At 38.5% G+C, this 12635-nt stretch overlaps 1 protein-coding gene across 1 annotated transcript in view; it reads left to right on the forward strand.

The window, feature by feature from the left end:
- Positions 1 to 12635, forward strand: part of LOC131667522 (kinesin-like protein CG14535) — a 260611-nt gene that overhangs the window by 187401 nt on the left and 60575 nt on the right. Inside the window, exons 5-6 of the mRNA XM_058940989.1 lie at positions 8328 to 8537; positions 8605 to 10287. Coding sequence (XP_058796972.1) covers positions 8328 to 8537; positions 8605 to 10287 — 1893 coding nt within the window. The remainder of the gene's footprint in view (positions 1 to 8327; positions 8538 to 8604; positions 10288 to 12635) is intronic.

A 12635-nucleotide genomic window follows, 5' to 3' on the forward strand; every position in this document is an offset into this window, starting at 1 on the left:
GAGTTTTAGAGGTTATAAAGATGATTGAAGGATTGACAATCGAAAGTAATAATTCTTTATTGAATTAAGCTGAAGAGTTTTAATTGAGTGATCTTAGTTTGAAAGTCTTCACTAGATTGATATGTCTAGAATTGAAAATAATTAAATCGTGGATGAAATCATCAAAAAATTCTCATATTCGAACCCTCGGTGAAAGTTTAACAACTTTTCTCTTTAAGTTACGTATGGGAGATCCGAACAAAATTATTGCTACTATTTTCAAATTGGATCACGATCAGAGTATCAGATACGAGGTGTGTTCAAAAAATAACGAGAATTTTCGTTTTATGAAAAAAATATTTATTTATTCATCTACATTAATGTTGTCGCCTTCAAAGTAGTCCCCTTCGGATACAATACACTTATGCCAACGCTTTTTCCAATCCTCGAAACACTTTTGAAACTCGATCTTTGTAATAGCTTTTAGCTCTTTCAGCGATTCGCTTTTAATGTCATCTATGCTTGTAAAACGACGGCCTTTTAATGTTCTCTTTATTTTTGGAAATGTCTTTGTTTTTGGGCATGTGTACCAACATAATAAAAAAAAATTTTATTCGAGCGGACTCTCCAAACCCGCGAAATTTAAAAATTCTCGTTACTTTTTGAACACACCTCGTATTTACAATACTGTCATGGAATCTTTTGAAAAAAATATTTTACCTACACGTTTTGGCGTGAAAAAAGAAATTGCTAATGTTCAAATTCAAGAAACAAGAAGGAATTTGATAGATAACTATGTATCGTTAGATACATCAATTATTGATCAATTAGTTTTGATATTGGACGGCACCTATTTCAAGAATCAAAAACGCAGTAATAATGAATATCAACGCCATTCATATTCAGGACAAAAGAAAGCACCGTTGATTAAATCATTTATTGACGGATATGTCATGGACACCTGCGGTCCTTATCAAGGCACAAAAAATGATGCAGAGATAACGAAGAAGTTATTAGTTGATTCTAATAGTTTTTTTTTAGATTGATGAAAAAGGGCGATATAATCATTGTTGATCTTCGATTCCGTGATATTGTCAAATTATTAGAGGATAAAGGATTTATTGTCAAGATTCCAGCTTTAAAAGGAAACAGCTTACAACAGAAGAAACTAATCCATCATGCTTCGTAACAAAACTACATGGGTTATTGAAGCTATTCATGAACAAATAAAATAGAAGTTTAAGCTATTCCACCATCAGTTACACAATAAACTACTTCCTTAAGCAAAGGTCCTTGGCGGCATTGTCTTTTTTTTGAACGAGTTTGGAAAACGATTCAAGACCGATGATAGCATCAGTGCCAAAATCATAGACAGAATATTACAGCCAAAATATAAAAAGAATACTCTCGTAAAACAAGTCGAAAAAGAAAATTGAAGTCGGAAAACAAAGCTATTTAAGAAACTTAATTCAGACGATCTTTACGATCATTACCAGAAATCACCGAGCAAGATTTCAAAATTCTTTTCTTTGGAATTTACCAGCATGCAATGGCAATATCAATACTCAGCTGACATTTTAGATGCGGATGAGAAACTCCAACTAAAATATCTCAAGGAGCATAATACCATTACTTTTTCAGTAAGATTACGCCATATTAACAATAAAAAAATACAAATGCTATATAGCTCATAAATCTAACACAGATGGCAAGTGGAATCAAACGATATACGTGTGGTTGACCTAACGGGATGAGGATTATCGGTTACTGTTGTCATATAGCTGCTATAATGTATTATTTAGCTAATGCAAGGTATCATTTTAAAATATTCAAGCCTGCTGAAAAAATTAAGGACTCTTTTTAGAGAAGAAACGATCGATTTCAGTAGGACTGAAGATAATGAAACTGAATTTCATAATTGGGTTATTGGATATAGAAATAAACTTGTAGGGTTCATAGTAGACATGATAATATTGTTATTTTGTTAAGCAGAAATTCTATTGCTTAGATCCTTACTTATATGACAGACAAATTTGTTCATTCTATCTGCAATTTCTTTTGAATGTGTTATTTTTGTACTGTTATTAATTATATGATCAATAGTTTTGGTTTTCATTGTATTTTTACCCAATTTTTTATTTATTATTGACCATAGACTTCTTGGGTTATTTATAGATGATTCAATCAGTTTTTTATCAAAATTTTCTTTTGCTTTGCTGATGACTTTGTCCAGGAGTTTGACATACTGTTTATAATTTTCTTTTTTATCTATGTTATTGGGGTTATTATGCTAAAATTTGTAGAGTTTTTCTTTAGTTTTACAAGAAAGAAGTATTGCTTTAGTTATCCATAATTATATTGGTTTCATCTGATTGTTGTTTCTTGGAGTAGTGCTGTTTATTTGGGCTTTTTTAATACAATGTTGTATATTGTCTATTAATTTATTTATTGTTTGCTGCGTTCGGATAAATTATAGATGACCTAGCATTTTAATGTATAGTTTTGGCGGTAGTTATCAGTTTTTGAAAATTAATATTATTCTTGTTTTTGGTGGGTCAATATTTTTAGAAAAGCAATCCAGAGAGATTAATAGTGGATAATGATCATTAAAGGGAATTCTAAGTAGATAAGTCCTGTGATTCGAATATTCCGATTTTATGTATACGTATGTTATTAATGTAAGTATCTTTGTTGTTATGATCTAAGGACAGTTGAGTAATGTTGCTAAATCCTGGACTATATCCATTTTCTGATAGGACTTGTAGAAATTCTTGATCAATTATGTCATCATTTAGGATATTGAAGTTGAAATCGCCAGCAATAATTGTATTTTTAGTTTTTGTGTGACGTCGTGACAACGACACATCTCAGGTGCACCTGAGGCTTGGCGCAGTCTCAGGGTTCTTTTGTTGCTAGTACTGCGATTTCTCGCATAAACTAGCGGAATCGTTAATCGAAAATGATTAAAACCGAGGGGAACAATGCCACTAAACCTATACTTCTGCCCTTGGATTCCAAGCAATAGTTGTAATCCGAGAGCGTGAAGTATCCTGAGTCCTATCAATAGTAGAACCCGGTTTTCCTATTAGAAATAGTACTTGGAGCCTATCAAAAGTAGTCTCCAAATACGAAAAAGGCAAGAATTTTCGAATCACGATCTAAGATAAAGGAGAGATAGATAAGTTACAAAAAATAAAAATTTTGTTTGCTTACTCTTTTTTTTATTAAAAACTTGACACTTTTAACTTGCGGGTCCTAGTTCTATATTAGTCGATTTTTCTTGTTTTATTTGTTCCGCTTCTTGGGCTTCTTGGCTACTTGGCTTTTTGACTCACTTCTTGTCTGCTTGACTGCTTGGCTGCGACTCACTTCTTGTCTAGACTCTTGTTTGGGATCTGACTTCTTGATTCACTGATTCCTGTGCTTCCTTCAGCACTGGTACTCAAATTCTCTCTCTTACACACACTACCCTTTAGGTCTTGTACGGCCGCTTTTATATCTGGTGGGTGGTTGGGTGGTGAGTCCCTCTCTTAGTCTCTCGGTTTCGGGAGGAGTGGAGAAGGCAATAAAGTATTAATTGGTCCGTTTGTTTCTTCTGATTTTCCTCGCTGGATTTTCGGGCCCTGATTGGAGCGGGGGCGTGGAGAAAAGTGGGCGTGGACGCAAGGGTACAGGCCTTAGCTCATGAGATGGCTTCTCGAGTATCATTCACAGCCAAGATTTTTTTAAAATAATAAAATTTAATAAAAAATAGAGTGATGCCTATTATCTCGCACGCTAGGCTGTGTAGATTAATTTCTTATAAAAAGTTTACTAAGTAACATTGAATTCATTAAAATTAACGTATTATTTTATATTTTTCTATTTTCTGCTTAAAACTAAGCTCCGGAGCGAAAACTCGATAAGAGGTTTTGAGAGGCCAAAATTATTTCTGACATATTGCTGAAGTTAAAATATTCAAATACAAAAAAAATTATATCATAAATTCTAATGCCTAATTTCTAACTTTAAAGGGAAAAATTCGTTAGTCATGATGAGAACAGGATGCAGACGCGGTTATATGGCCCTCTTCTTTTATCGGCATCCCGGCGCCCACGTGTTCGGAGGCTGCATGCACTTTGTATGCCAGTGCGAGGGCGCGAGGGGCGGAATAGCGTAATAAAAAAAGGAATGCACGCTTACATAATTTTGGACTATAGATTTTATTGCCGTTTGGAGAATGTCAAGGAAAATTTCCCTGTGACATTTGACTCGGTTCCCATAGCTCATGGGAAACGGTTTAAACTCCGTCGTTGGTTTTAAGAACTAAATACTAAGAAAAACTTATTCCCTTGAAATTTGAAATCATATGGCCCATCATCACACTTGTATTGGTTTTTAGAAATGACTTCAATTCATTAAAAATTCAGTTTTATGCACGTCATGTAATTTGTATATGGCTGAGAGTAGTCGCTTGTTTTTATTTTCCATGGTTATCTTTGTGGTTAGTATTTTGAGGTTGTTATGTTGTATTACTTCTGTGTATTCTTTTATATCATTTCTAGTAGTAATATATAGTAATACTAGTAATAGTAGTAATATATATATATATATATATATATATATATATATATATGACTACTCCAACGGTAACTTTGTTTTTTTTTAAATGAAAACCTCTATTTGTTATCCCGGATTCGGATAGAGCGGGAAATTTTACGTTCAAATCACGTAATATGTGTAGGATCCAAACGACCCCCGCCGCACCTCTAAAATCATTTCAAGGTCAATCTTACTTTTTAAATGGGACCCCTCATTTTTCGTCGCAGGTTTGAATTCTACGTGAAATTGTACTCAGATGATGGGATATTTATAGGGTCCGAAAGAAAGAGAGAGAGAGAGAGAGAGAGAGAGAGAGAGAGAGAGAGAGAGAGAGAGAGAGAGAGAGAGAGAGAGAGAGAGAGAGAGAGAGAGAGAGAGCGCTCGAATTACGGATCACCGCGGAAAATTCGAGAGAGTCTCTGCTAGGCTGTGTGCAGAGAAAGTAGCGCGCGCGGATTGAACCGAAGACCATGGTTTTTCCGGAGTTGGCCTCGCGACCTCGTCGACGTCTTTTCGTTTTCGAATATACTTCACCACTGATTTATATGCGTGGGTGACTACCGTGCTTATTTAATTGTACTCGTATGCTGCAACGGTAATCTATTATAAATATCGACTCGTTTGCGATTCGACAACACTCGAGGTGCGAAAGCGAGCGATTAGGAGAGAGTGAGAGGGCACGCGCGAGGGTGTTCGATAGATGAAGCGCGCGAAGACTATGATCTGATTCGTCAGCTGGTGAGGCTGTGTATTGGAAAAATAGACTTTGTCATTGGCGAAAGTAAGCCGAGGAAAAAAAGCACAAGCACACGAAGATAACACCAGTGTCAAGGCAGCAGAGGCATTTAGAATGAGACACAACTATTAGCGACAACTGCAGAGCAGTAGCAGCAGCGGCTTGACCCGGAGTATCCGACGACAGAAAGTTGGTTCGCTCGGTTACGGTTGATCACCCTAACCGCAAATCACGATAGGTGCACCTATTAGTATCTGCGATATACATCTAAGCTTGTACCGCGTGAATAATTTGATGCATGCGCCGAATAACCCTTCCGATAGTCGTGCTTAACGTTACTCCGCATATTATTTATACTTTTTTTCTCTCTCTCTCTCTCTCTCCGGATTATATTATAAAACAACACACGAGCGAAAGTCTTTCGACCCATGTAAAGACTGTCCGCTTTAATACAATTTAAAGGATTTAGGATAATTCACCGCCTTGTGATATTTTACTCCTTGCTCATCGTTAAATCTAATTCCCATAATTTGAACCGATTTTATCTAGGGGATTGTGGAAAGTAAACAACAGCCCTTTTACACAATACGAACGACAAGAGTCATCTTTTTTTTTGGTATAGGTTACTTGAATTGACTTCGTTTTATTAATTGTAATCCTCCATTTATTGAACCAGTTTAAAGCTCCATCCAGATATTTCTGCATATTTTATGAGGCTGTTATTTCATCAGTATGTGATATTAATATAGATGTATTGTCTAGGTATGTGGCGATGTTAACATTTTCCGTGATAGGGAGATTATGGATGTACGAGGTGTGTTCAAAAAGTAAGGTGACTTTGTATTTTTAAGAAAAAATATTTATTTATTTATCAATATTTATGTTGTCGCCTTCAAAGTAATCCCCCTCAGATACAATACACTTATGCCAACGATTTTTCCAATCCTCAAAGCACTTCTCATAAGCACTTTTCGGTATAGCCTTGAGCTCTTCCAGCGATGCAGTATTTATCTCTTCAATCGTTGCAAATCTCCTTCCTTTTATAGGTCTCTTTAATTTTGGGAACAAGAAAAAGTCACATGGGGCCAAATCCGGTGAATATGGTGGCTGAGGCATGATTGTGGTGTTGTTTTTGGCCAAAAAATCTCTCACAAGCAAAGATGAGTGAGCAGGGGCATTATCGTGATGCAAAAGCCATGAATTGTTTTTCCACAATTCTAGGCGTTTTCTTCGTATTGCTTCTCGCAAACGGCGCATAACTTCAAGATAATACTGTTTATTGACCATAAGTCCATATAGTAAGAACTCCTGATGCACCACGTCATGGTAATCGTAGAAAACAGTGAGCAAAACTTTGACATTTGATCGAACTTGGCGTGCTTTTTTCGGTCTTGGTTCATCTGGGCTCTTCCATTGGGACGATTGGACTTTGGTTTCGATATCATAACCATATACCCATGATTCGTCACCAGTTATGGACCCTTTTGAGTAAATCTGGGTCGTCGTTGACGTCATTCAACAGTTCTTGAGCGATGCTCATGCGACGGTTCTTTTGGTCAAAATTTAGCAATTTCGGAACAAACTTCGCTGACACACGTCTCATGCCCAAAACGTTAGAAAAAATTTCATGGCACGAGCCAAGCGATATACCAACATCCTCAGTAACTTCTCTGATAGTGATTCGACGATTTTCCAGAACAATTTTCTTCACTGCTTGAACGTTTTCATCAGTTGTTGACGTGCTTGGGCGTCCAGAGTGAGGCTCGTCATTGTCATCTTCCCGGCGGCCATCTTGGAAGAGTTTGTACCACTTGTAAACATTTTTTTTACTCAGAACAGTTTCACCGTATGCCACCGTCAACATTTCAAGTGTTTCGGAGCAATTTATTTTATTTTTTACACAAAATTTGATGCAAATCCTTTGATCTATATTTTTCGATAGCAAGAAATCGCCGAGCACGCAAAACACTTATAACCTTTACGCCTCTCACAACTAAACAAAAAATGCTATACACTTGAAACTTGGTACAGATATTCGGGAAGAGACCAACATAACAAAACAAAAAAATCGATAATCGAAAGTACGTTGCCCGTGAAATTTGAAAAGTCACCTTACTTTTTGAACACACCTCGTATATTAAGAATAATAACGAATAATAAGAATAATAATAGATGACCAAGAACACTTTGAGGGACGCCGGCTTATATTCGGTGGAATTCAGTAGTTTCATTATTTATTCGTATCTTAATTGTTCTAGAATTTAGGGAACATCCACCATAAGCCACATGGTTCCATTGTAAAGGGAGAGTCATTTTTTTATAATTAATATTTGCCCGCGAATCTATTTACCTAATTCTTTTCGTGGGCATTCAGGAGACAAAATGACGTCGGCTACTGAGTAACCTGCCAGGCTTGCAGGTTCCGACGCTCGCATGCGAGAAAGCTTGGCATGGGAAACAAAAAAAAGTAAAACTCCAAACCTAGGATTTTAAATTCTAATACCGACAATTTATCTAATTACAAAAAAAATAAAATAAAATTACAATTTTAATTAAAAAAGAAAAAAATAACAAAGAATATATACACTAATAATAATAAAAAAGTTTTTCTTTCCATTTAGATATGACGTGATGCTTATTATGAATCAATGAATTTGACTAGTTGCCCTAACATAACTATGCCTATAGGTGAGGTAGCGCCTTAGTCTAGACAGCGTTTTTCCTCATTTTCGAGTATATGTGCAGTAAGACGAAAACAATGATTCAGGTTAGACTGGATTGTTATAGTTTGAATAACTGTGATTTTACCAAAACATACTTATTTGTGATTTCAATAAAACATACATATTTTCGACAAAAGAACCGAAAATTTTTAATTCAGTGGTTCATAATACACAAAAATCACCCTTTATTTTTTTTGATATATTATTGCATTCAAGAATATAACCAGTACTCAAGTTATACACATCATTACCACTGCAGTGTATACTCGCAAAGGAGTGAGATAGAACTGTTGAACCTTTATTTGCAGATTCAGAACAGTCACCTGGGGCGTACTTGAGGGATGATCCAGTACTTGGTACGTTACAGTTGCACCAGCATAGTGAACTGAGAGCACCGACGGCTGAGCGTGCGGCATTATATCTGGACGCAGCGATCGCTGCTCGACAACGTGATGACAACGACGCACATATGCTATTCACGCTGCACGTGTACCAGTACAGTGTCGCCGGAAAGGGAGGTATGTATGTTTACTTCATGAATTGCTCAAACAATCATATTAACACCCTGATCATTTATGGATATAGTGGCCGGTGGACACAGCAGGCTGCACCTGATTGAGATTGGCAATTCAGAGCGTGGTAAGTCGTCTGGGGGTATCCCGCTTTCAGGCCTGGGAAATATTTTATTAGCCATCTTAAACGGTCAAAAGCACCTGCCCTATAAGGAGCACAAACTCGCTCAGTTGCTAAAGGACTGTCTGGGCCCGCTCACCTGCCACGCTACTATGATCGCCCACGTATCTCCCTCATGCCAGCACTACAGTGAGACCCTAATAACCTGTCAGTTGGCTTCGCGCATCCATCGAATGCGTCGGCGTAAGATTCGTTTCGCAGCTTATCAACAGCAACAACAGGTCGAGGATTTGGTGACCAAGCAGCTGTATCCTAGCAGCGAGTGTGAGCCGAGCTCAAGCGACCTTTCAGCAGACACTGTTATTTACGTGGGCCCAAGCGCCGATGATGCCACTGATGGGGAGCATCCGCCGGTCTATATACCAAGCCTTAATTCCGGCGACAACAGGTGCGCTATGAACAGAGTGCTGCGCGGCTCTGCGGTTGAGAAACCCGCAAGAATCGACGAGGAACGCAGTCCCGTGCACAAGCCCGCTAAGTTAGCCAAACAGATGAGCTCGCCTTCTCATGGCTCCACGCCCAAGGCTAGTCCGGCACGCAAACCCGTTTCTAAGCTAGCTCAGGCGCAGGTTCAAGTTTCGACCTCGCCGCCGAGCTCGAAAGCACTACCATCGACATTGACTCCAGCCACCACCGGCACCTCTGATGAGCAGTGGATAGACGGTCCGAGGATTTCAAGACTACGGGTGGCCGAAGCCCGTCATCTACTCAGCGATGCGACGCACAAACGCGAGACCTGGATTGATGGACCTATGCAGCAGCAACAACATCAACAGCAATACCACCATTCACATCATCACCATCAACTTCAACAACAATTAGCAATGCCGAGTGCCAGCTACGGCTATATGGACAGCTACAAAAAGAGTGTAATACGGAAGTGGGTGGAGAACCAATCATCGCAGATTCAACGAAAGCAGGTGTCACAATTCATGGCCAGCTCGATGCGTCAAGGTATGGCTGCGCATCTCCGAAACTGCGCTACCAGCGGTAGCAGCACTGGTGGCGGCGATGACGATGATACCTCCCTGTCCACCAGTGCTAGCGAAAGCCTCAAGGTCAGCGAGATCGAGGACATAACGGACAAAATCGGAGCTAGACTTAACCTCCTTAACGTTAAGTCCAACACGAATGCTGATCTCGATCTAACAGGCAGCCCGCTTATGGACAGTCTTGAGCAGCTTAGTAGAACTCTGGACATACTCCAGGACGAGGACGAGGATGATGACGAGGACATCATCGTACCGCCGCCGCTTCCACTCATCGAGCCACTTAGTAATGGAGTTAGCCGTGAGGTTTCACTCGAGAGTTTGAATCTCTCGCACAAGGATCATGTTTCTCTCCAACCGGATAGAAATTCAAGAAACTCCATGTCCTCCGAAGATGAAATTTTGGAGATTATAGAAGTGGATAGCACTCAACAAGCTCCGATGCAGGACTCTTGTTTGCAGGTCACCGAAGAGGATATCGCGCTATGCATGGGAGACCGCATATCAACGGCTAACAGCATGCATGATGAGCATCCCCTTAGGATACTTAGCCAAGAAAATCTCACCATTGTTTCGACTCTCACTGGTAATACTCTTACTGCTCTTTTTTTAATTTAATGCTTTATTGTCTCATTATAATTATTCAGTTATACAAATTATTGAAAAGTATAAATCTTATATAATATTTGTTATACGTTGACAATTACATTACTGATATCACAAAATACAGATATAACGATGATTGAAGTTACATTAATTATATTTTATTATCTGCTTTACATATAAATATATGGATTATGTGCATAACTGATAAAACAGGTTTGCTTAAATAATTTTTGACGTTATAAAGTGGCAATTGTTTTAATCTAATAAGGAAATTTCCCGACTCGACCTTACCAATTTTAATAATTTTTTGATATGTTATAGTACTTGACAAAATAACAGACACGTATTTTTCTTTTTGTGCCGACATCCACTTTTAAGAAAACCATCCCTATATCTTACACCCAAAATGATTTTTTCATTATATCTCAGCATCTAATGAATATTTTTTAATAAAACCAAGTGTAAAATATTTCTTGTAAGAGATCAGAGATATTAGGCATATCTATGGCTCAGAGGGTTACAACCTTTATTTTATCTTTTTTTTAAAACTGAATTTTTATTAATTTTTTTTCTTTAAAATCAAGCTATGAACTCAAAAATTTGAAAAAAGTATTTCTGTTGACCATATCAAATATTTAAGTTAACGTTTTTCAAGAGTTTTTAATTAGCCATCCTCGAGCACCGCTAATCACCCTTACAGAATGTATATCTTATGTAAGTGATAAAAAATTAAATTTTTCTTTAAAATACTTTGTGACGGTAAACGTCCGGTTTGCGCTACCGTCTCGATCGCGTCGCTACCCGCGAGGGCAGCACCTACCGGCCCGAGCAAATCGAAAACGGGAACGCGGTCCGAAATGGGAAAGAACGCGCGCGAAGAGAAAAGGACCAGTGGGAGAGCGCCTCCGACACCGGTAACAGCGTGCAGGAGTCCAGGAGCACTAACACTAGTGTTATGCGGCTATCCGAAAGTCGCGAATAGCGTAGCCAAATCTAGAAGTGCCTCTATCACCGGCAACGACGTGTGTACGTGTGAACACTACAAGGAGCGTGAACGTTAACCGGCCGATAGTTCTTTGTTGCTGCTGCGAATTCGAGTAGCCAGCCGAGACGCCATCGGAGGCCATCCACGAGGTTGCTGGACCCGTCCAACGGAAGCAGCACGACGACAGTGAGAGCCTCGTGTTTAAGCGTTATAGTGGCAACCTGAGCCACGCGCTAAACTATGATATTGAACTGCTCCCCTTGACAGCGCATAAGGTAAGCTGGCCAGCTTCGCGATATTGTTTTCGATAAGTGACCGCGCGTAACATCTTAGCTCTCCCCTCACACCGGCGACTAAAAGGAAATGAGTAAGCGAACGATTGTAAATAAATTGACGATACGTAAGATTGTCGCGCACACCGTATAAGCGTAGAGGCGCGGGCCAAGTGCGTTGTAGATTACGTGATAAATAAATTAGTCCATGTATGATTGAAACGTTAATCTATTGTTGTCTTTATTATTAGTAGTAAGTTGGTTGACTGATCCCCGTTCCCTCCTGCTCTTCGGTTAGCAAACGAGAATGTTTCAATTTCGCCTCGCGCATTCCGGTACGATTGCGTGTCGAGCGAAATAATAAAATAAGAACGGATTAATCACCCCGTTACAACTTATACCTATTTAATAAATTAATGAATTATAATGTTTTTAAGGCTATATTAGAAAGTTCTATAATTATTATCATCTCTATTACAATCACTTGTATAATAATAATTATTATTTCTAATTATAACAGGACCACAAAAACTCCTACGTAGTCTACTTGGGCTTCCGTGAGTGTATTGTATGTTTTTCAAGCCGCTGATGGCAAATATTTTATCAAAATTGCTCTAGAATGTCAGGATTCCATAATTATTATTGTTTTATATAAAAGTCGTGATTCTAAAGAGCATTACCCTCTAACTATGAAGAAATAAAACATCATTATTATATTTAATTAAACTATTACAATTTAAAAAAATGAAAATATTAATATATACTGTAACGGGGTCAGTGCTCCGTCTTTTTATTTATGCGCGCGATCGCGTCGAAGAGCGTGTGGGAATGTCGGAATGTTCAAACTCGTCAACTGGAGAGCAGGAGGGAACGGGAGTCAGTCAACCAACCTTCTACCGGCGAGAAATAATAACATCAAAATTATAATCAGTATCACATGCGAGATCGTTTATTTTCCCTTTTCTCTACAATATACTCGGCCCGCGTGTTTACGTTTACAAAGCGCGTGCGCGTCAATAACATGCAGTTTCGGAGCGTTCGCACCTCTTTGTTCGTCGAGTTAATACATGC

This window comes from Phymastichus coffea, unplaced genomic scaffold (assembly GCF_024137745.1).
Source record: "Phymastichus coffea isolate CEN01 unplaced genomic scaffold, Cenicafe_Pcof_1.1 PCOF00067, whole genome shotgun sequence".
Taxonomy (NCBI): domain Eukaryota; kingdom Metazoa; phylum Arthropoda; class Insecta; order Hymenoptera; family Eulophidae; genus Phymastichus; species Phymastichus coffea.